Source organism: Xylaria bambusicola (genome assembly GCF_022495145.1).
Source record: "Xylaria bambusicola strain CBS 139988 unplaced genomic scaffold F5B22scaffold_2, whole genome shotgun sequence".
Taxonomy (NCBI): domain Eukaryota; kingdom Fungi; phylum Ascomycota; class Sordariomycetes; order Xylariales; family Xylariaceae; genus Xylaria; species Xylaria bambusicola.
In genome coordinates, this window is record NW_025953555.1 from 622,053 (window position 1) to 646,703 (window position 24,651).

The window sequence follows — 24,651 nt, forward strand, 5'->3', positions numbered from 1 at the left end:
ATTGGTCTTTGGGTGACCGGTAAAGCCTGCCCGCTCGGTTGAACGGAACTAAGTTTGAAAAGATATATTCTATCCACGTATACATGCTCAGCTTTGAGCCTAGGCCACAATTGTGAGGCGAGAGCAGCGGTCATCAGTTACCCAACGCCCAATTCAATCATCATTGTCACCGCCTCAGCGTTATACATTCCCAGAGATAGCAGGTAGTGGTACATAAACGAGCTTGGTCTATATACCAAGTCGCATGTATAAAATAAAACCTTTCGATTTCAAAACAAAACGTCTAGTTCTCACGTAAACCAAGGCCTGCGGAAGCAAGTGAGTTCATCTCACCGCGGAGTGGTTATCTCAGGTATCATTACATGTTTGTCTATCGTAGTGGGTATCGTAATAAGTATATGCCGTCCGTTCTCATCTTTTGTGAACCATGTCCCAAAGCCAGGGCCAAGAATCTACAGGATCATATTTGTTCGTCAGTCGTGTGTAATAACTGGTTCGATTTTCTAACTCTTTTTTTTTTTTTTTTTTTATCATCCTCTTTATTTTCGTCCCCAGACCGTCGGGTTACCCATCTGGCGACGTCGTCACAGTGGTAGCAGCAGCAGCAGCAACAGTCTCAGCCATCTTGCGCTCTTTCTCCCTCTGCGCGGCCCTCAGTTTCTCCATGAGTGAGGAGGTACCGCCTAGGCCGGCGTTCGACGTTTTCTGAGCTTGTTGCGTCGTGGCCATCGGTATAGATTGAGGGATGGGTTTCGCGATGGGTGGTGGTGTATTTGTTGTCGTTGTCGTGTTTGTTTGCGCGGTAGTGGCTTCCCCATCTCCGCCGCGATTATCATCGTTCTCGCTTCTTCGAACTCTATTGCCGCTCTTGTTCTTCTTTTCTGCTTTGCGCGCTGCTTTCTCGGCTCTTCGCTCCCGGAGCTTCCGCTCGAGATCCGCTATCCGGTCGTCGTATTCGTCTGCCGGTGGCTCCGCATGTGAGATGTCTGCATTTGCCGCCCCGTTACTCGCGGAGGTCGGTATCGTTGTGGAATTGAAGTGCATCGGCCGAGGTTCGGGTTCTCTCTTCGAAACATCGCCCATCCGCTCGCGCTCCCTGGCTTCGGCCTCCTCCTTCATCCGCCGGCGTTTCTCTAATCGTTCGGTCGTCCTCTCCGCGAGGGCCCTCTTCTCAGCATCCGTCATCATCGTCCTTTCTCCTCTCCCCTCCGCTTTCCTTTTGACGCCGCGTTCCCTGGCCTCCAAGTCATCGATCATAGCCCTCTTCGTTGCGTCGAGTGCCGCCCGCGCTTGCTGCGCCTTGACAGCCGCGGCGCGAGCCGAATCGTACGCCGCGCGCGCCTCGGGCAGCGAGAGCACGTCGCGCGCCCGCTCGAAAAGCTGCCATGTCTCCGGATCGAAGTTCTTCGCCTTGTCAGGGTGGTGCTTCAGCGACGCTTTGCGCCAGGCGCGGTGCACCTCGGGTTGCGCAGCGTCCGGCGCCACCGACAGGAGCTCGTACAAGTCTTTGTTCGCCGTTGCGTACTCGCGCGCATATTGCAAGAGATCGGATTTGTTATCTTCCATGATTCTTCACACCCTCGCCGCTATTCTATTCTTCAGTTTGTTGTCGCTAATGCGAGGTTGAAAGCAATCTTGGTACGCAGTTGATGTACATTGAGAGCCGGCTCACGGAGGCGTGTAGCTACCTATGTAGGTAGACATGTGAATAGCTTGATTCCAGGTAGATAGTTCAGTTGGATTGTATTCACGCCAAGACATGCACGCGCCAGCTGTTGTCGGGCCGAGACAACTCGCCCGTCCAACTTGGAGCTTCGTACCACTCACGATTCAGCTTGGAAGTACCACATGGTTATCTCGTACATCATTATTATGTACGTACCTGCATCAGATCCCGGCCGCCGAGAACCTGTATAAGTATGTAGATATATGTCTTCACTAATAAGCAAGTTTTTTTTTTTTTTTTTTTTTTTTTTTTTTTTCCCGGTGTTTCGGCGTCGAGAAGGTAGTAGTTCTTAGTCTAAGTTAATGGGAAGAGGTGGTACAGCTATGAACTATTTAAAAACTTGTATAATTGAACTGTCTCCAAACTATGCCCTAGTCGCTTCAAGCAGTATACGCTGTCTACCTTGAGTAAAGTAGCGAGTAGTTAAGTAGTTTATACATGCTCCGCCAGCCCCTCATATCCCATGATAAGCCCGCATGGGCGATTCTGAACATCCTCTATTGAAAACTCCCATCTCCTTACTTATATGCATATTCCTATCCACCCCTAAGTTTACATGTGGAAAGTGCAATACGCAAATGCAATGATACATGAACCCAGAAAACAACGCCGTCGGGTGAAGCTTGAATGCAGTCCGGACAAAACAAATCAGCTCAACCAGGGTATCTCAATGTCACGCTCGGTAGACAAAGGGCAGCTGATGCAAATCCCCCACACGCTCGTCTAACGCCACTAAATGCCCAGCTCAAGTACGCGCCATTACCATGCTGCTTGTTACATAAAAAGCCGCGACATCATGTCTTGATATCTGCGACAGCTCGTGCTACCTCTTTCGTGGCGATTTTTTCGAACCGAATTCGAGCCTGGTCGTTGAGTTCCTGTTCCGATACTTCCTTGTAAAGTCTGTGGCTCAGGTCTCGGTTGATGCTGGCGTACTGATCTGCTGTGAGCTGTCCGGATTTCCAGTGTGGCTTGAGAGCGTCCTTAACGATGCCGCTGATACTCTCCTTCATCTCAATTGGCAGGTCGCTACGGGTTGGCGAGGCGTCAGGCGAGTGTACAAGATTGCTGCTGATATCTGCAGACCTGTATCGCCGTGGTCTTGGTTGTCGGATTTCGAGGGATATAGTAGTACCATTAGTCTGATGATGATGCTGTTGTCGTGGTCGTGATTCCGAATCACTATGCTCTCCATCTCTAGCCACGACATAATTCGCTGGTGGGTAGATTGGTTCTATCCTTGAGCTAAGAGAAAGGGGCGAACCAGGCCGATCACTGATCCCACGAGGTGGTGGTGTCATTGATAGCGCCCGGGGACTGCTATAGCCTGATGGCGAAGGTGATGTTGCGGGAGAGTGCGGGTCTGCGGTAGGTTTGATCGTAGGCAAAAGTGCCCGAATACTCTCGTCATCCGATGCTGTGCTCATTTCAACCTCTTTTAGTAAGGAAGACAGAAACGAGGGCCCTTCTGAGGTTGGGACAGGTGATCGAGCCCTACCGCTCGTCGATGGCCCTGGGGCTGTTGGCTCTATGTTTTGTGCCGATGCCTGGTTAGATGTAGATGCTTCAGACTGGGTAGGTACCCGTCTTGTTCTGGGACGTTTAAGCTTCCTCTCGGGCGGGGGAGGTTCAACTGGGGATGCCGTCACCGAACGGGCTTTACGCTTTCGCTGGTTCGGACTAGACGGACTCGGCGCCTCAGCTTCCATAGCCCTTTCCAGTGCCCCCCACGCTTGCTTCTCTTCCCGGCTCTCTTGAGGAGGTGGTGCTTGTAGTGGCGGCTGCCTCGTACTTTGCTGGGGAGCAACGATAGGGAGGTTCTCGGCGAAAATATCATGGGCGCCAAGACGACTTGCGATGTTAAGACGTTGTTGCCATCTCTGATATTCACGTCGCTCTCTTTCGCTGCGCTGCTGCGATCTCCGGTAATGATGTAATGCCTCATCATCCTCATGATTATCAAGATCTATATTCAGGGCATCCCATACGCGACCTGCAATTTGGCCCCAGGCGCCTTGCCACTCATCCGAGCGAGCTCGTTGTCTAGCACGTCGCATCGTCGCTTGAGTGCGTGGCAGGTAGTCGGAGCGACCATCAGATAATCCAGCCAGGCCAGAGGTTGTCACATCAGGATCATCCAACTCAGCTGCAAGTAGTTCGGCAGCCCCCTCAGCGCACTCTAGGCAGAACCAGTGGCCGCGAGGGACAGTGTCCAAGCCAACACAGTATGTATGGTATGGTGCATCGCAGCCGTCGCAGAGGAGAAGGACATCTTCATGGTCGGCATTATTACAGATTGGGCATGGTCGCACCTCCTCCTCTTCTTCGGGGTTCTCGTCGAGCCATGCCTGCGGATCAAACTCGGCGACTTGCTTCTTGTCCTCGACCCTGTAGGAAGTAATTAGGGTACCTTTGATTCTCGTTAGCTGAAATCCGCAATGTGCACAATGTGAGTAATGATGCACCAAGCGACTTACCCCCAATTCTATCATATACATGCACCAAATGAAAAGCCTGCCGACAGATGGGACAACTGTTCGCTTTTCCTGTCCATTCCCTCAAACATGAGTCATGAAGAACATGGCCGCATACTTGAATAACAGCGATTCTATCATTGTCGTTGCTCCCGGGCGACTTAACGTTGACCGAAGTGGCGGCGTTGCTACTGCTCCCAGCTTCGTCATTGGTTGTGTGAGTTGACGATGGTGACGTTGCTCCATCGCGGGCATTGGTGGGGGCGGGTGTGGAAGATGCAGCCTGCACAATGCCATGTTCATGATGGCAAGTGTCGTGGGGTGGTGACTGTGGAGGTGGCGAGGGTTGTTGGACGTCTAGATTATCTAGACAGACAATACACTGATCAGCCATCGGGGGAGAATCTCATAAGCCGGAAAATGTGGAATTGGGACATATAAAAGACTGTGTAGAGCCTTTGACAGAGTATTGCAAGCAGCAGGTACGGTACCAGGCACTAGGCAGCGAAGCGGGACAGAGCAAATAAATGCAACCAATACTACTTTTGGCCAAATAGAAAGGATACCTTTTAATCAGGTATTCCTCAGCTGAGCGAGAGTGGACGGGCGGTTGACGTGCCGTGGACCAATGGCACGGCGGATCAGAGTTTAGGTGACAGCTCTCTGTGCAAGCTGTGCAAGTAATTCGGTGCTGTGCAGACGAATGAAGATGCAAATGATTCGCATGTGTCTCGCGGCGTACAGGTAGCTGTATTGATTGTCTGTCTTGGAAGGAAATGTGCAAATGCAAATGCAAATGCAAAAAAAGAGTACTAACTAGTAGCCTTTTGATTGAACAATGATTGGAAAAAGGGTACTAGAAAGTGGCCAATTTGTGGGTTTGCAGATACAGTGCAGAGATGAATAGACCAGGGGACTGTGATGGTCTGTCTATGTATGGATCAAGGGTGGTTGTGATGGAGAAGAAAGTACCTAGGCTGCGTGGCAGAACGATGGCAGTGATAGTAGTAGTGGTAGTGGTAGTAGGAGTAGTAGTAGTAGTGTTGTTTTAGACTCGACGGAGCTCGAGGAATTCGAGATCAAGGTTGATAGGATGACAGCAATGGGTGGATGAGTCTGGGGCGGGACAGAAAGACCCGGTGTGGTTGGGCGGGTGAGAGGGAGGGAGGGAGGGAGGGAGACAATATATGAAAGCCGTGTTTGGGGACAAGGACGTCTCACGAGACCCCAGAATGGCAGAATGGCAGATTGGCAGAAGGGCTCCAGAGACAAACGAAGAACGAATGACCTGTGACCTGGGACGGGCTTTGAGAGTCTTGGATAGCGGGGAATCGACAATACCTACCTACCAACCTGGACTATACAGTAAGGCAGCGGAGGCAGGCAGAATTGGAGAAACGGACTCGGAGAACAAGAAATAGGGAGGTATGTAGGTACAGTAGGTATGAGGGGTGGGAAGCAAGCAGTAGTAGGTAAAATGGCGAGGATTGAGGATGAGTAAGTGTGTTGGGCAGGGGTGTGGGTAGGCTGGCAACTTTAAGATTTAAAGAGACAGGTTAGATAGAGTGAGGTATGGGGAGGTAGGTATAGATGGGAATGAGGTAGGTATGAGGAGAGGAGGAAACGATTGCACTCGATGTCTATTAGCCCCTCTCAGAAGGCAAGTGGTAGTAGTAGGTATTGTGTGCACGGGGTCTGCCAAATAAGAAGATGGAGAGAAGAAAGAGATAGGTAGAGAGATAAATATCTGGGCAAGTATCGTGGTAGGTAAGCTAGGTTAGGTAGGCAGATACTACCTACCTACCTACATACACAGACACAAAACGACGAACTAATACTACTACTACTACTACTCTCTGTCTCCGAGCTACAGCCCTAGAAGGAGAACATACGGCGTTCGCGAATTGCAGGTTGTAATACCCGGGCGCTGTGTATGTGTAGGTGGGAGTAAGTAGAACGAGTAGGGATAGGGAATCGAATAAAATAATACCGTGACAGAACAGACAGGAATTGTGTTAGAATTCGTGTCCCAGTCAGGTACCTGCGTACATACTTAGGTAGTATGATGTACCTAGGCAGGTACGGTCAGAGGTAGCATATAGGATATAGCCGACTAGTGATGCACTGTACCCGTAGATACCTGGGCAGCGTTCGTTTTGTTAGGTACATAGTATACCTATGCAGAGCAGAATATGCGGTAGGTGGGCGATGTTATTTAAATATAGTGGGGTGTTGGTGCAGGTACGGCCAGCAGGGGGGGTTGTGGTTGGTACTTAGGCATGTGTCAGGTAGAGAGAGATACGCTACTACGCTCCAACTACCGTAGGAAATACAACCTCAGTATATACATACATTATTATGTACATAAGTGGGCAATATGTATATAACAAGTATTTCTTTATGTCTACCTACATATGTACAGTACCTCCTACATAGCAGTAGGTACCTTGGTAGTACCCGTGTGCGTGTGCCCAGTGTAATCATGAATTGCATGTTGCCTCCAGCAGACTCCAGATAATGAGGACTGGAGACAAAACCCATGAATGGTCTCCGAAGCACATGAGTACATGCTGATGTGGTGGAGGTAGATGTGGTACCTAATACATAAATACCTACATTACTAGCGATAGAAGTCCGACAAGCAGAAATCGGTTAGGTACTCAGTACCTGCCTTGGTACATATGTAGGTTGGTAACGCGCCCGTAGAAGCTCACGAGGCGCAATTACTTATCCACTCGACAAGCTCCCGTTCTGGGCGGCACAGAATTGGGAACGTCGAAGATATGGTATTGGCGTCTCGAGAACACTGAGATATTAGTAGCAACATCCCGAATAATTCTACTGACAAATTCAACCATCTCTAGTACGGTAGGTGATAACAGAGCTGGAGAAGAGGGCGCAGGTGACGGGTGATGATGAGTGGGTATTGAGAGGAAAGGGTCGGGTCAGGTCAGACAGACAAGACAAGATACCACCCATCAGCTCTGTTCTCTGCGTTTACTACCTGTCATGGTCCTGGCCGCCGTCCTCGTTGGTACCTTGTTAACTCATATCCGGTATGGTGGCAGAGTCACCATACCCAGTACCTCAAGCAGACTCAAGTTAAGTTACCAGTGACCACACACATGTGCACACCCGCGATCTCCCTGTTTCTTGGCCGCCCAGACCAGCCTATACTAACCTATATGGAGAGGGGAAAAGACGCCTTGAACTCTTGCCAGGCATACCTCACCTCGTCTATCTAGTAAGAATTGGCTTATACTTACCCAGGTAGGTTGAGTAAGTATGTAGCATTGGGTATCGTACTTGACATCAGCACAGGGAGTGGGTAGTATCAAGTCTCGCAGCGCAATACATTCTGACCAGCCCCCCTCTGTTCATGGCTGTGTTTACATACCATACCTACTTAAGCTGTCATGTTGGTTGCAGTTTCGTCGTTATTACCTAGTATGACTGAGGTGAATGAGTAGATCGGTGGGACCAGACACAGACACACCTGTAGGATGACGATGTTGGTGCTGTGGATATATAGTACATTTCGTGTGCGTGTAAATAGTCGCCAACGCTGGCTATGTATGAAATCCCACGGCTTGCTGAGCGACTGTGGAACGAGTCCGTGCTCGACCTATGTCTTGCCTACGTGTTCTACACGCCGCATAATACACCACCTTTTCATCCAGCAGCTGTCCAATACTTGTCCACAATTGGCCTATTCGTCACCCTACCTAGCTTGCCTATGCTACGTATATGCAGCTGTATGTTATGCTACGCCCCGTAGAGGCAATGTAAACAACGTCGAGTCATCGGGTTAAGATACTACTTACTCGTAGTCGATCAACCAGAAAAGAGTAAGCGTGATCAATTGTGTAGCTCTAGTTTCCGCCATCGATAACTTCGAAATGCGGGTTAAGCAACTAAGAACGAGAGGCAGCATTTAGATCTTGTATGTGGGCTTTAAATTCCAATACATAAGTACCCAGGTTGTCAGTAGAACTGAGTCCAGAGGCATTTAAAACATAACCTGGGAAAACCTTGAGACTAGAGCTATCGTCTCCAGCGTCAGTTATACAGTAGGTCAATCCGGCCCTTGGCATCATTAAATATCTACCATATAACAACCATTCTCTATTGTTTAGCCTATCTGTTTCGCTTGACTGGAACCTCTTGAGGTATCAAGAATGGGCAAGGGTAATGAGTCACTAAATATATCGACGTGTAGGTCGGTAGGTTAGAGAGTTGCCAGATATAGTCAAGTCCTTCCTTATGAGTTGCGGTCCAATAACAGTGTTCCCTAATCCCGTCCTATCTACTTCGTATGTCGCTATTCTTTCAGTATTAGAAATATCGAGTAGATAATATTAGTTATCTTCATTGGCTTGGTCCATTCTGAGGAGATCGTCTGTCTGCCGGAGCGTCGCAGGTTCGATCGCCGCCCCGCTCCATCCATCCATAGAGTATGGATCTAGATGAAGTTTCTTGGCGTTGAGATACCAGGTAGCATAGAAAGTACTCAGTCAGCTAGGTACCTACCCAGGTTCAAGCCAGTATCAACCAGATATGATGGGAAGAGGTAACGGCTTTGTGCAACCCGATAGTTTCTGTCTTCTTCTTCCAAAGGCAATGGAACTGCCTGGCCAAGAGCCGATAATGTCATGGATTCCGAGTTTCATCCAAAGCACCGCAAGATACAACTACCACGGGTGATAAATATTACCATGTCTGGTATATGAGTAGACGTTGACGATAGGGAGCCTCGGTACCGCTCGGGACAAGGTACCTATAATTAAATTGCACTACGTATCCACCACCGGAAAATACGGTGGCATGTAAGTATCCCGGTGCTTGCAGATGCCGCCGCATCGTCGGAGGCTTCCTATTGGCGTTTCAAGAAGGATTTAACCAGCTTTCGAGGGCTTCTGTCGGAAGTGCACCAGCCAGAGACGGTGCACACTTAGTTAGAGAGGCCATCTGGATAGCCCCTTCCCGGAAACCCTGGCCGGTTCAGTTAATCAGCCGTCACGCTATGCCGCTTCGGTAACCCTAGCCCGAAGCTTGTCAGCGTCTAACCAGCTCGTTGGCAAGAGGCGACGTCGGATCAGCCTTTCTTCGAGAGTTGGCACGCCGAGGCATGGACGGCGATGATTCCTGACCTGGCTAAATCCCATCGTTGCGAAACCACAAATTCGCAATCCCTCGGCCAAGTGCAGGACGGGCGGGCAATATATTTCGGCGGCAGGCTGGTTCATATCTGTTTATATAGAGGGAACGGGGACCCCGAGAAAAGCTTGATTATGAGAATGTGTACTTACGACATGCCGAGACAAGACGCCAGGGAAATATAATTAATTTTTTCTTCTCTTTCGAACCTTCACCTATCTCCGCTTGACTGCGTGACTACTTAACTCTCAGGACAATTGTGAGCTTTTGTCTTCAAAACTACACTTTCCAGCTTCCATCCGCTTCTTATCCTCCGCCTTTCGCCGTGATGCCCTTCAAGAAGCACTCTCGTCAGTACGACGTAGTTATCTATGGTGCAACAGGTATATAACCTCCTTGTTGACCCGTCAAACACCCGGAATCCGCCTTAAGCTGATATTTGCCAGGCTACACTGGACTGCTAACTGCTGAATTTATCGCTAGCCATTTTCCCACGAATACCAAGTGGGCCGTAGCTGGGCGGTCCGCACAGAAGCTAGAAAAGGTCGTAAAAACATGTCAAGACCTGAATCCGGACCGTGAACCGCCCAAGGTGGAGGTATGCAGCCTGAATGACGCTGACCTAGTCGCCCTGGCTAAGAAGACATTCATTCTCATAACAACCGTTGGTCCTTATAGCAGATATGGCGAGTATGCGTTTAAGGCATGTGCTGAGGCCGGCACTCACTATGTTGATTGCACTGGTGAGGCTGTGTGGCACGCAGAGATGATAAAGAAGTACGGTGCAGCCGCCAAAGCTAGTGGAGCACGCAGTGAGTATCTCTCTGGCTGTTCTATCCTACCCTTCGTCTCATTACCGAGAGTGCAAAACTTCCCTATCCAGGTGGTCGATATGTTGCGAGACAGGTTCGCCTCCTCAGAACTAGTTGCTAACTCGGTGTGTTTCAGTGTTTCCTCAATCGGCTGTCGAATCAGGACCTCCAGACTTAGTCACATTTTCCTTAGCATTGCTCATCAAGTCGAAGCTGTCCGCGTCCCTTGGTGACGTTGTCGTTTCGCTCCACGAGATTCAGTATGTTTCATTCTATGAAACCAGAGGACCTCTCACTGACACCGACTAGTTCCGCGCCTTCAGGAGGCACATTAGCTAGTGTTCTCGGTTTGTTCGAAGTTTTCAGCTTCAAACAAGTGGCGGAATCTCACAAACCATATGCTTTATCGCCTATTCCCAATTCAAAACCTGCGCCTAAGGCATCGGTTCTGTCACTATTAACAGGGGCCTATTATATCCCGAATCTTGGTCTTCAGTCAACGTCCATAACGGCAGGGACTGACACCGCCGTGGTACAACGCACTTGGGGCCTCTTCCAACAAGAATCAACCTTACGGAAGAATGCTTACGGGCCTAATTTTACGTACCGGGAGTTTACCAAAACCAGAAACACCATTAGTGCCATGGCCATGCACTACGGTTTATTAGTAGGCGGCGTTCTCCTCGCATTCTGCGCTCCGTTCCGGAACCTCATGCGTAGATTCGTTTTCCAGCCCGGCCAGGGCCCGACACAAGAGGATTCGGCCAATGACTACATAGAGTATCGAGGCGTTGCTATTCCGGACATACAGCCAGCTCCAGGAAAGCAGGCACTATGCCGTGCCTGGTTCCAAGGGAGCATGTATTCGCGTAAGTATGCCCAAAACAGCCATTTTCGTACACTTTGGACCTAATGAAAACATAGTCACGGGTGTATTTCTGGCACAAGCAGCCCGAACACTCCTAGAGGATAGCATCGAGTTTGGTGGAGGGGTTTATACGCCCGCTTGTCTTGGTCAAGGGTTCATAGATCGCTTGGACGAGGCTGGTTTCAAGATAGAGGCCAAGATCATCGAGGGCTGAAGGAAGCCGTAAACTTACGAATTATGACGACCATTATATACCGCCAGTTAATCCCTCAAAACATAAAAATTGACCATTCTCGCTTTTGCTGCAGTAGATACGCCTTAAGAGGTTTGGCTGAACACGATTGTGGGAAGAGCTCAAATCTGAGACATTGAGAATAGGTAGTATTCTCACTATACACTATGTACGTAGGCCTGGCCAGCGAGACAGTCTCACAACGCTATTGGGGTTGACGTTGTTTCAATAGACTGACCCGGGTTGTAGATTGCTTGTTTGCTTGCTTACTTGCTTGCTTTCAAGTCTTGTTACCTATCTTTACCTGAATCAATGGTCTGTCAATGGGATTTGATGCCGTTGAAGGTTCCCCGCAAAGCCACTTGCTGGGTTCATCAGACCAATCAGAACTTTCATCTCTTAACCTAAAGCAGGTGGTGAGCCTGCAAGTGATCGATCAGCCGTTGAGGGCACCTGTTCTGACCTGTACATAATACCTACAGTAGGTAGGTAGTTAGCGGCGCCAGGCCTGTCTGGGCTTAGCTAAGTACCATTCAGTAACCATTCTGGGAAGAACCCAACGTCATTATCATGTACGGGACTACTCGGCAGTAGTGTACATCAGAGTACATGTACCCAGTTGTAGCGCCAAAGAGTCGCTTGCGAAATGGGTACTGTTACAACGGGTAGTACACGCTGTAGCTCTGCTGAGCCGTGACCTCTTGGGTGCAGGTGGGCAGATATTGACTGAATCTTTTCCATGTGAGAACAAAACGTAGCTTTCCCACCAGCAATCTACAATTCCGATATCCCGGAGAATCTCAATTGTTTCCTTTTTCCAGTTCCTTGCCTAGATTTAGTCCACGGGCCGTTGCTTGCCATATGGCAATACCAGGTGCAATTAAGCCTGCCGCGATACCTCGTTTCCTGACGGTGGCGCACCTACGTATGGGTTTGGTTGCCAGCCTGGAGAGCTTATAAAAGCGTCTTTTCGCTTCTTTTGTCGCCAATGGCTTCTCCATCGGCAAGCTCTGGAAGTGCAAGCTCAGAGAGGACACCGCTTCTGCGGCAAGACACCGCTCGCCCGCGGACAATTCGTAACGTCACATTTAATCCAAACCCTGTCTCAAGGACCATCGATCCTGAGCCGCCATCTCTGAGCTCTTCGCCAGGTTCTACACAAGCTGTTAGCAATGTACGAGCAACGCGCCCCTTCACGTCGGGGAGTTCTCCGGCTGGCCCCCCACCAATGCTTTCTGCTCTCAACAACCGATTACGTCGCCGGAACAGCCACGGCTCTGTCTTTAATGCCCTTCCCCCAGCCATTTTGCCCAAGATGGGGCCGCAACGGAGCTCAAAAACTGCCGAGAAGTTGAAACTACTCCCGAACCCTGAGCTAGAGGAGGAGGAGCTGGACGAGGAGAGCAACCGAGATGTTTATTCGCAATACACACGTATCAAAGATCCTATGGCTAGGCGGGATGCGGCGAGGTTAGGGAAAGCAGACCGCGAGAGACTTCCACGAGTCACCGCATATTGTACGGCAAACAAATACCAGATGGAAAACTTGATGCGGTTTCTCAAAGGCCGAGGAAAATCAAAAGGGGCAAACCCAAAGCTAATAGATGAGTGCATCTATTCACCATACAACTACGGACCGTCACATCCCACTCAAAGGCCAGAGCTGTTTGAAGAGCACAGAGATCGACCTGTATACGTACATGAAAGACGCCATTCTACTGGCGAACTGCAAGCCGAAGACCATTCTGATGCATACCAGCGCGGCGCCCTAGCTGATTTCCGGGCTCAGCAGCAAGAACATGGCCACGAACCGGAACATTCCTTTAACCCCGGCCGTGACGCCAACAATGATCTAGCTTATCCAGAGGGAAGCGTGATGGACCACTCACGCTCGCATACGGTAGATGCCGACTTTGATACCCATGTGCACACACCTGAGGTTTTCCTATTCGACTATGGTGTTGTGGTAATATGGGGCATGTCAATTACGCACGAGCAACGGTTTTTAAAGGATATCGCTAAATTCGAACTCGAAAAGTTGGATCCGGATGACGTCGAGACGGAATGTTTTAATTTCTATTATACCCGAGAATATCAGGCGCGTATATATAACGACTTCATTACGTTACGGGATAGGGGAAATTACATGACTAAGTTGGCGATATCGCATGCTCTGGCGCAAAGTGTCAAGGTACGCAGACTTCTCTCTGAATCCACCTAGTGCCTCTATAATCGAGATTGATTGTACTGACTAATGCGATGAAATGCAGACCTCTCTCTTCGAAGAGTTGTTAGCATCGACGATAGATGCATGTAAAGACATTCCGACCCAGATCGCACTGGCAGGCAAGATAGCACTGTCACAAACACAGATCAACATGCAAATAGGCGAGCTCTTCATTCTGCGTATTAATATCCATCTGAACGGAAGCCTACTAGATACGCCCGAGCTCTTCTGGGTTGAGCCACATCTCGAACCTGTCTACCAAGCCGTCCGCAGCTACTTGGAGATGGATCAGCGCGTTGGCCTGCTAACGGAGCGTCTGGATGTGATTGCTGATTTGCTCGCCGTACTAAAGGACCAATTAAGTCATGGGCACGGTGAGATGCTGGAATGGATTGGTGAGTCTTTATCTAGCCCCTTTCTACCTATCTCTATATCCAATATTGCTTGGGCATGAAAAGCGGTGGGGATACCCGCCACCAGAGAACATTTTTCACTGATATATGGTCTAATAGTTATTGTTCTAATTGCCGCTGAGATCCTCGTCGCTGCTATCAACATAGTCGTCGATCTGTACGCAGGTGTCTAGGACATACAATGGCGGCTACACCACCTCTGGACGCCTCATAAAGGGAGAATCTGACGGCGTCTCTTTACATTTTCCGCAATCTTCCGCTTCCGTACACGCAGCATTTTAACAACAGCCATGGTGTTGGTTGGGTTGGTTCTGGCATAGGGCGGCCTTGACTTGTTTGTCCTTATTATTGTTGCTATTGTAGTGGTCGTTGCTACTACTTGTTTGCGTTCCCTTTCTGAATACCAAGAAATCATAGTCACTGTCAGATAGTTAGGTACCCAGCGTTGGTATTTCGCAACTTGGCGTAGACGGGTCTTTCTTTGAGAAAAAAACAAAAAAGAGAAAAATGAAGCTTCACAGCACTACCAACAGGAAACGCTTGGGTTCTATTTAGAAGAGTAGCACAATAAGAATGCCTTGAAGACAGTAATATAGTTGTTTCAAAAAAGGAAATAATGAGTTCCGCATTACCTATGTCGATCTCTTCATACTCATGTGCTCCCGGCACCCGGTAGTTGTGTAATTCTAGTTCACGCCATCTGATGAATCTTAATAATATTGTTACAGCATCTTCGTTCTTTCCTTCCTCTTGTGTCGGGCAAAGAAAGTATGTCCATTCCCAGAGCCAGAGCCAATGCCTTGCTTGCCCAACGCCTTTTATAACATAACCTGGGTAATACTTGAAATGCAAATTACGCGCCGCAACTCTTGCAGTTTTGAAAACATCTCAGTCCCTAGAGATGAAGCGTTCGGTTGTTTGGTGCCCCCTACCTCCACCGACGATTTTGGTCTTTCCACGCGCTCCACTTCTACTCCGCAGCGTCGTGGTCAACCTCAGTCTCCGGATCCGAATCTTGCTCGGCGCCAGGTTCAGGCTCTGCCTCAGCCATCTCAACATCCTGGTCATCATCTGCATCTTCTTCGTCGTGGACCTCCGAGAATCGATGTCGGCCACCACGGCCAGTCCGACTTTCGCGGGCGCGCGATCGCGCAGCGGCATCCTTAACGCCCTGCTTGAAGCTCTCTCGAGCCTCCTTCCACTGAATGAGCTCTCGTTCATACCGTGCTTGGAATTCTTCCTTCTCCTTCTCCGCGAGATCCTTCCAGCCACGCGCCAACTCTTCTTCAATTCGGAACTCGCCAGCCGCGATCGCATCCTTGTGCTGTGCCTGGAGTAAGGGTCGAGTATCGTTACAGTAGATCTCGAATGCGTTACTAGGACGTTTTGGTGGCTTGGCCATCCCATTGGTAGCACGGCCATGTTCCTTTTGTGATTCTAATTGCGAGTGTGAGAAACCATCTGAGCTGGGCGAGAGGGTCTTGAGGTGTTGGCTGATGAACGTTGCACCCAATGTATTTCCGCCATCGTTGCTGGGTAAAAGAGATGGCTTACGATGACCTCGTTTCGTCCGAAGCGGTTTGTCTTGCGGCTAGATATTTGTTCAGCATACAATGATTATAATATATTTAGTTGAAGGACATGGCATCGGGGATTGTGCTGTAATTCCACGTACAGTGGGTGGGGGGCTAGGACTGCCTTCTGAATCTTCAACGTTGGTGCTTGTGCGTTTTGAGATCTGATCCAAGAGCAGAGCTCGTTCGAGGCGTAGTTTCTGGATCTGCCGCTTGAGTCTGGAAAGTCGTAGTCTATACGCGTCATTCTCGTCCTCAATCTCTTTTGATCGTTCTTTTAGCTGAATGCATTTTCGTCGGTAGGCTTCCTCGACCGTTGGAGGTAACGAAGGAGGATGTGCTATTGTGTAAAAAGAAGAGTGTCAGTCTATTAGTCCTAGCACCTGTGGGCGAAAGAATAGTGTGGATAATGATTCGCCCGGTGGTTCCATTTGCCATAGGCGAACTTCACATGAACAGTGTCTAGTCCGGAGAGCCTGGCTTCCCAGATCATCTGAATACAGCCACATCACTTCAGCGTCCCTGGTGACAGTGATACGGGAATCGCGAACTTGTTGCGACGATGTGGAAATGGAGAAAAAACGTGTTAGTGCGCCAGGCCTGTTACTGGAGGTAGCTAAGACGCGTATCCCCGACAGAATCGCATAACCCATACACATCTAGGGTGCGCCATGCACGACCCAACATCCCATCAACAAACACCGGAGCCCCGACCTCATGATGGCTAGGGGGTGTATTCAGCTTTTGTCGTTGGGGTGCGTGGCAGTTGGGCACAACAGGGAATCGAGTTGAAGGCGAGAAGGCATCTTCAGATCTGCAGGGTTGCAGATTCGACTTACAGTTTTGAGGAGCCATCTCGCGACGCAAGGAATGGCAAGCTCGAAAAATAGCGCGTTATGTGTTGAGGATAGGAGAGTGTCGTCGGCCAAAGGTGCAATTGGCAGATGGAGGAGTAGCTCTGTTGCTTGAGTGGATAAAGTTGGCGTCGGGGATGGATGGATGGATGGATGGTATGTAAATGACAAGCAAGGATGGGTATTGAAGAGGGCGCCAAAGACAAACAGCGATCAGAGAGCGGTGACGCGCATTGGGGGCCGAGAAGGAGGGAGTAAGATGTGAGAGAGAAAAGCGAGGAGGACGGAATGGCAGAGTGCGCAACAAATCCGGCGCGTTTCTTGAGGGCAAGGCTGGAAGTAGGTATTCAATGCATCCTTGATTGAAGCTTTCGCAAATGGAACCTTGCTTGGCTGGAGTGCTAGTCTAGGTAATGGGCCCCATGGATGTTGTTTGGCGTATGTGAACCTGGATATTGAACTGAACATTCTAGCCCGGTACGTACCCTACGTAAGTACATACTAGATATGTAGGTAGATGTACCTAGGTGCGCTGGGATATGTACTGTCTAGCGGTGGTACAAAGAGTACTTGGGCTCTGCGAAGCCAGATATTTTTCGAAGCAAGGTACCTAGTACCATACTTATACCGTGGATACCTCTCTGACACTTATAAATCGAGATCATATGAATATACCAAAATGGTATAGAACTGGCTATCTAAGTTGAGAAATTTGTAGATTGACTGATTTTAGTCTTGCGCAAAAGCTTTGAATATGGGAATTGGACTGGTTGATTTGGAAGTCTACGTTGAACTGTTATCGATTGATGATAAGATAAGACCCCTCCATACCTGCATAGATATCTACAGTACTGTAGATATGTAGCACAGGTCTGCACAAGCTTAGAAGAGAGCTAGGTAGGTACATCCAATACCTACCTACCTACCTACCTGTAATAGCTCCACTGATTTTTTGCAACACAACAACCGCCATACCGCTGCCCTCTCCTTTTGATACTCAGCATAAGGCAGCCAGGACCATAACTCAACACCAGAAAATAAAAGGCCAAGGTCGAGAGTGGGAGGCTTCGTCAAAATGTCTCTTAACATCCCCAGCGCCCCCAATGCCGGGTTGTTCAAACAAGGCTACAACAAGTATGATCACAAACCCCCACCATGCCACCATGCCAGATTTATACTCGGGATTCCTAATTCTTCTCCAGCTACGATTCCGAAGATGGCGCCGTCCTACGAAACATCGATGCTTGCCGAGCCATCTCTTCCACCGTCCAGACATCACTTGGCCCTTATGGCCGCAATAAGATCGTCATAAACCACTTACAGAAGATGATCCTGACCTCCGACGCCGCCACTATCCTAAAAGAACTCGATGTTGTTCACCCTGCTGCTAAACTTCTTGTTATGGCCAGCCAGCAGCAGGAGGCCGAGATGGGCGATGCCACCAACTTAGTCATTATCCTAGCCGGCGAGCTTCTCAAGAAAGCCGAGGACCTTCTACGCATGGGTCTGAAAACTGCTGATATTGTCACCGGCTATGAACGCGCTCAGACATTCGCCCTAGAAGCTCTAGAAGACTTGGCTGTAGACAAAGTCGGGGATATCCAGGACCAAGAGGAGCTGAGCAAAGCTATCCGAACGGTCGTGGCAAGCAAGCAGAATGGAAACGAAGAGATCCTAGCTAACCTTGTTGCCGAGGCCGTCTTGGCGGTCATGCCCAAGAACCCAGTCAACTTCAATGTCGACAACGTTCGAGTCGTCAAGATCATGGGTGGAAGTCTAGAGCAAAGTCGGGTTGTGAAGGGCATGGTGTTCCCAAGAGAGCCTGATGGATCTGTCAAAAAGGCAAAGAAGGCCAGGGTTGGCGTATTTTCTTGCCCCATCGACATAAGTCAGACGGAGACCAAGGGAACCGTCTTGCTCCACAATGCTAAGGAGATGATGGAATTCTCAAAGGGCGAGGAGGAGCAGCTCGAGACGGCCATCAAGGAACTCCATGACGCGGGGATAAGAGTGGTCGTTGCCGGCTCTACAGTAGGGGAGCTTGCAATGCATTACCTCAACCGCTATGACATCCTCTGCATCAAGATCTTGAGTAAATTCGAACTACGGCGACTCTGTCGTGTGGTGGGTGCCACCCCTCTAGCGAGATTAGGCGCTCCAATGCCGGACGAGACAGGAAATGTCGACGTTGTTGAGACGCTTGAAATTGGCGGTGATCGTGTGACCGTCTTTAGACAAGAAGACGAAGTAACAAGGACAGCTACTTTGGTACTGAGGGGCGCTACCCAAAACTTCCTGGACGATGTGGAACGAGCAGTTGACGATGGCGTGAATGTGGTAAAAGCCATAACCCGTGATCCCCGGTTAGTGCCTGGTGCTGGCGCAACGGAAATCGAGCTAGTTGGACGCATACAAGCGTTTGGTGAAAAGACTCCTGGTCTACCACAGTACTCTATCCGGAAATTCGGCGAAGCCTTTGAGGTTATCCCACGGACTTTAGCAGAGAGCGCTGGCCTCGATGCTACAGAAGTATTGAGCAGGCTTTATACAGCTCATCACAAAAAGGACGACTGGACCACTGGCGTCGACATTGAAGTGAGTGCTGTAATGTTCTGTCTGTCAGCTTCTCAACTAACATTGAACAGAATGATGACAGCACCGGTACCCTTGACGCTAAGGAGGAGGGTATATTAGACCTCTTGGTCAGCAAATCCTGGGCGATCAAACTAGCAACTGAGGCGGCTCGAACTGTGCTCTCGGTCGACCAGATCATAGTCTCAAGGCAAGCAGGTGGCCCCAAGCCTCCAGGGCCCAACCCAAACTGGGATGAGGATTAAAGGTACAAGGTGCTTATAAGGGGATTCTATCGGGTTTTAAAAATTCTAGCTACGGACATAGAAATACCGCCTGTGATACCAAGAATTCATCATTGTCAACGTGTCGCTTTCACTGTGGACTTTGTGTTCCTAACCCATATTGTGACGGAGGCAGAGAAGCCAACGGTAGCCGAGTTTTTGAACAGAACAAACTCTGAATAGCTATGTTGTCAAATCAAACAAGGAGCCCGAGAATAAGTTTATGCTGTGTCTGTATTCCAACGCCACCTGCGTTGGGAGAAGCAAATTTCACTTTTAATGCCTTGATTATTCTTTCATGACAACGCTAGAAACATGATCCCCCGGCACATTCAATCTAGCCCTCAATGTGTCAATATCACGATAACCACAGTGCGACGCAGCCATCTTAAGCTTCTCAACCGAGAGGTCTCCCACCACTTAAACCAAGATCCAGGGCAAATAACGTCTCCAGAGAGAGATCAAGTTATCAAACGTTAGCACATACCGGCCATCAAGGAGGGAGGGGTCTCCGAAATTCAACTCCTCCGTGATTGCATTCTATGGTGCATCATCCTAGAAATTCGCGCTGATGAGTCACATTCCTCCCTTACAAAAGTCGGGGAACGTGGCGCAATCCGTGACAGTAATTGGTTTCAGGGGGTACCGAAAGTCGTTTTTCTTGAGGCTTCGATGCTAAAACATTAGTTTCAAGTAGCAATCATAAGGAAGAGTGCTAGTAAACGCCGTGACTGTTCCTTCATCACACATACGCGGAATACATTGGGTTTCTCGAAGGGGGGGAGACTTCTATTGAGGGTGGCATCTATGGCATAGATCTCATCGGATTCCGTTTCTCTGCCGTGGCGATCTTGCAACTGATAATTCCCGAACACAAGCCTGTAGTGATATACGGACCTTCACTTGGCAATGCTCATACTTATGCTCAAGCTTGTTCCCATCATCCCTGAAGGCCTAGCACAAAGCACCTAATTCTTGGATAACAGAGGGGGACAGGGTAATCATACACCTAGCTCTGTCATAACTTATTTATGGCTTCACGGCGATTTGTAACACTTACATATAGTACTATATGTCTCTGAAATAAACAATCACAAACCCCAGTGATGAAATGAGCAGTATGCCTATATACGATCATGGGGACTGATTTGTGTCGAACCTTAGACACCACCAACCAATGGTGAGCAACACGGTCTTCTGGAAGTTTCTGGGCAGTGTCGTAATTATCTAGTTTGAGACACGTTGCTTATGAACAAAGAGCCGGCCCATCCTTGCACCCTCTATCTGATCCGTGTCTTGTATACCGACAAGTGTGAACAATATCTGATAAGAATTCTTACTTCGCGGGACCGGGGATTTCCACCAGCTTATTCACGGTCACCTGGAAGTTATTCTACATGGAGTGTATCTCATATCAAGAACGGGCCAGGCAGGTTACCCAAGCAGTGGCGTCAAGTCTCCAATGATACAATTACGATGGAGGTTGTAGTGAGGCGACAGCCTGCTAACTTGCAATCCCACATCCCATTGCAACCACATCCGTAACATTGATGCTACTAAATATATGCACGTACATACAGTTGGACTACTGTGGATGGAGCTGATCCGGTGATCGTATCTCCTGCGAAAGACTAAAACAAAAGGAAATTCAAGCAGCGTTCGCATTCCGAATGAGATACGATCTTCATTCATCTATGATGATGGTGCATACCTACATCACTACTCTGACATTGAACATGTTCACCTGATGGTGGCGAGCTAAGATACACACCTCATCTAAGTGCAGTAGGCTGGTGGGCGCAGGACTCTCTGTGAGCGTAAGAGGTTCCATCTGACCTGTTTGAAGGCTTGATCATCATCTTTCTTTGGAATATGCAGATAGGTGCTGCACGAATGAGGCGCCATAGAGTCCGGACAGAACCACGTGCCACAGGGGTGCGGGATGACTACTGGTAGTTTGCTTTTCCCCTTGGAGGGTGAGAAGGGCCGTACATTAGACTGCTCGATGTCCAAAGCTTCCTTCAGGATTCCTGTACGGCACAGATCTTGATAACATGCCGACACCTATGGATATAAGTACGTGGATACCTATAGGTCCGGCTGTATCTATTACGCATGTACCTAGGTAGTTACTATTATCTGTACCGCCCAACATACATATCATGGAAATAGGAACGCAGATATTCTGCAGATGTCCGACAGGCGTAGGTGGATTTATCCAGCGAGGCAGCCAACTACGTGCAAATATGCTGTGCCATTCTGTTGCCTGGCAGGTGTGGGACAAGACGGACAGTCCCTAGATGCAGGACTAGAATATTTCATGATACCTACACAGTATAAGGCAATTAATACATGTAAATCATTTAAGGCGTTGCAGGTACAGGCTTAGGAATACCTAGCTTATCTGCACACGGCTCTTGGTAACGCGTAGATTGCGTGTGCTACTGAGCATCTCTCCGTCAAACCCGCCCTTTGCCACAGCACAGATGTGACCGGCAGGACTTCCTAGCCGGCAGCATTCCATGCGTGCTTGGTTAAGCGTCTACTGTTATCCGTGGAGCGAAGGGGGGGTTAGACGGATTCCCGAAGGATTGTCTTCAAGCTGCAATATCGAATCCCACGACCGCGAGTCCCCCTGCGATGCTGCTTTCCCACAAAATTCTGATTGGGTGGGATCAGACATCCTCCGTATCGCCACACAGTCCCGAAGCAAGACGATTCAAGGTGTGGTAGGTACAGGATCGCCGAGTTAGCTCTCCGTCCACCCTCTCCTCTCATCTGACATCGTCGACGGTTGGAAGGGGTAGTCGCCACGATGTGTGTGGGTGGTAAGACTTTTTTATGCCTTGAGCACTTGCATCTGTGCATCAAATGGCCCTCATTGGATATCTGCTAAATTGTGCTCTCGTTACATATGTCCATTTTTATGCCGGTCTTGACCTGGCACATGGCTCAGCTGAAAGCGGGAGCACAGATTATGCATCCGGGATGCAACATGTTGCCCCCCCAGATGGCTACCTGCCCGTATATTACCTATGCTACTTGGCCTGTAGTTGTAAATCGGCCAATGCTGGCTCGTGGTAACGAAGGCACAGATGTTAGTACAATATGTATTGTGTCCAGTTCCCCTAATTTCAAGCCAATTGGTCAAATGGTCGGTGAGACTTCAAGAGTTCACTCTCACCATCAAATGATCTACCGAGTGTAAATATGCAAAATCCTCCGCTGCTAGGATAGTTATAGTAGTAAGCATCATCGACGCCGATTGCCACGTGCTCTTAGGAGGGAGCTCTTAATGGGGGAGGGGAGGGGGGAATTAACTACCTACCCGAGACAGACGGGATGTGGGAAGCGGCATTTGGGGGAGATCGAACACTCTAGCCGGCGGAGATATTCACGAAGCTAGCTAGTGTACGATGCAGAAAGAGAACTCTACGAGCCACCTGCTTAAACCGGCTTGAATCATCACGGCTCCATGGCGTATAACTCCCTAGGCGGGTTTCCCCTTCATGACGGGTACTAAGGAACGGTGAAGGTTTGTATCATCGTCGACTACCACTGCCGACACACGATCCCACGCACTTCCCACATTGGGACTGGTTTCTTTGACATGGGATGGTAGATCAAACCTGATAAGACAATGCCTAGAGCATCTAGGTCAGGAATACCTGACATATACTATGTAGGTATAGTAGACATTATTCGATATTCTCTATATATGAGTGAGATCCATCCTCCGGCACAAGAAACGTGGGGTTTCAGATGGGGGATCTTAATAAGTACCTGCTTATAGTAGATAACGAAAAAAGAAAGAGGTGAGCTTAGTGCAATAGGGTTCTTGTAATATACCAAGGTATAGCATTACTTACGAAGTACAGCCAGGTCGATCGTAGAACGCAGGAACAGAAACAGTTTTGTTCGCTCTAGTGACGACGATTATCTATGAGTACCTACACTCGGTAGTGGCGGTGAGCGAGGGTTGCAACGCCATGATTGAACGATGTAACGACTTGACTCGGATTCTTGTATTATTTTCGCCTACCATGGTCGACATCAGTACTAGGTATGTAGACCAAAAATGGGGCATATCTCCAGACTTTACTTACTCCAAAGCGTTGAGCAAGATGATCCACACAACGATAGAGCGGCGACAAGTGCGAGCGCATAAGGATAGAAAGGGCATGAGTTCAGAATACCAAGCTTGTAGATCAATCATACTGAACGCTCTATTAAGACTCCAGTGCCTGGCCATCGATCCTCCAGGAACGGGATGAACTACCTATACTACATTACTACTGTAGGTACAATAAGAGGGCACATATACTACGGTATTATATGAGAGGGGTATGAGGGGTTGCTTTTTCTCTGTGTGGTAGGTATAAGTGAAGCTTTCACTCCCTACACATACATTGCTTACATTAACACCACACGAAAAACCCCTGGTCTCGTATACGCTTCCCCAGCAAAAGAAGCCGAGATGATGTACACTACAATACCTAGGTATAGTAAATGGGGTCGTGGACCTACCTAGCTTAAGTACTTGCATAGTACAATTGTAGAGATACTGAGTTGCAGAAGATAAGTAAGCGCTTGAGCCCACAATTTCAGGAACGTCGAGAGCCTGGAAACGTCCTACAACTGGTTAGCGCATTCCTGCTTCTGCTCGAAGATGGTACCGAGATGTCGTGGTTTACATGGGTATAGTACAGACAGATACGGATAGCTAGGTACTGTACAATGCAAATAACTCTCCGAGCTGGGTGTTAGTTACGGACATAACCTGTCTACTGTACTTATGTATGTAATGTAAGCACTGAATTGGGGGTTAATCGACTGAGCACGAAAAGCCTCAACATAAGGGAGTAGGAATACACAATCTGGGTAAGTAGGAATGATGATTACGCTACTGCTCTTGACAGGTCACACACAATGTGACCGCATGTGACGCATGTCCCAGGTGAGGATGAACTGCCTAGGTAAGTGCTCAGTACAGAGTACATACGCTAAAGGCTTCTCTGGCGTGTTCGGACAATTGATTTCGCCATCGCCATCGCCATCGCCATCGTCAATGTCAATGTCAACGTCAACGGCCAACCCACATCGCCTTATCCACCGTACTCGGACCAAGATCAAGCATTCCGAGTTAGTGTAGAAGCATCTCGTTGCTCAGTGCAACGGTCGAGACTCAAGTAATTTTCCCCGATTGAGGACCGCCACTAACAGGCGTCAAGCTAGAAACATGAAGGAATACAACTAGTGTAGCCGTTTCGAAGTAGTAGCTTGCCCATTCCTCTCACCCTGCTACTAGCCGAGCCGTGAATGCCGTCGAACATACAGTACATACATAGTAAACAGCAGTACGTGTAGATATCGAGACCATACAGAGTACCTACCACTACCTATGATGCATACACTATTAGGTACTTAGAAGTACATTCATAGAGGTAGGGAGACCATGG

At 48.9% G+C, this 24,651-nt stretch overlaps 5 protein-coding genes across 5 annotated transcripts; 2 read left to right on the forward strand and 3 right to left on the reverse strand.

The window, feature by feature from the left end:
* Positions 1 to 233: 233 nt before the first annotated feature.
* Positions 234 to 1,695, reverse strand: F5B22DRAFT_152972 (uncharacterized protein). The gene has a single exon (XM_047969162.1). The coding sequence runs from the start codon at positions 1,564 to 1,566 to the stop codon at positions 565 to 567; it is 1,002 nt and encodes a 333-aa protein (XP_047835681.1). The 5' UTR covers positions 1,567 to 1,695; the 3' UTR covers positions 234 to 564.
* A 255-nt stretch (positions 1,696 to 1,950) lies between these two features.
* F5B22DRAFT_585297 (uncharacterized protein) lies at positions 1,951 to 4,223 on the reverse strand. The gene has a single exon (XM_047973486.1). It carries the CDS (start codon positions 4,216 to 4,218, stop codon positions 2,521 to 2,523), a length of 1,698 nt encoding a protein of 565 aa, XP_047835682.1. The 5' UTR covers positions 4,219 to 4,223; the 3' UTR covers positions 1,951 to 2,520.
* A 5,462-nt stretch (positions 4,224 to 9,685) lies between these two features.
* Positions 9,686 to 14,082, forward strand: F5B22DRAFT_632832 (uncharacterized protein; the record flags this gene model as incomplete). The annotated part of the gene is made up of 7 exons (XM_047976744.1): positions 9,686 to 9,740; positions 9,804 to 10,169; positions 10,306 to 10,429; positions 10,479 to 11,038; positions 12,214 to 13,460; positions 13,540 to 13,891; positions 14,009 to 14,082. The coding sequence occupies 7 exons, from the start codon at positions 9,686 to 9,688 to the stop codon at positions 14,080 to 14,082; spliced, it is 2,778 nt and encodes a 925-aa protein (XP_047835683.1).
* A 519-nt stretch (positions 14,083 to 14,601) lies between these two features.
* F5B22DRAFT_153154 (uncharacterized protein) lies at positions 14,602 to 16,444 on the reverse strand. The gene is made up of 3 exons (XM_047969163.1): positions 16,323 to 16,444; positions 15,585 to 15,823; positions 14,602 to 15,500 (listed from the first exon to the last, which is right to left on the reverse strand). The coding sequence occupies exons 1-3, from the start codon at positions 16,336 to 16,338 to the stop codon at positions 14,880 to 14,882; spliced, it is 876 nt and encodes a 291-aa protein (XP_047835684.1). The 5' UTR covers positions 16,339 to 16,444; the 3' UTR covers positions 14,602 to 14,879.
* A 968-nt stretch (positions 16,445 to 17,412) lies between these two features.
* Positions 17,413 to 19,174, forward strand: F5B22DRAFT_632834 (T-complex protein 1 subunit theta; the record flags this gene model as incomplete). The annotated part of the gene is made up of 3 exons (XM_047976745.1): positions 17,413 to 17,471; positions 17,540 to 18,932; positions 18,983 to 19,174. The coding sequence occupies 3 exons, from the start codon at positions 17,413 to 17,415 to the stop codon at positions 19,172 to 19,174; spliced, it is 1,644 nt and encodes a 547-aa protein (XP_047835685.1).
* Positions 19,175 to 24,651: the final 5,477 nt, after the last annotated feature.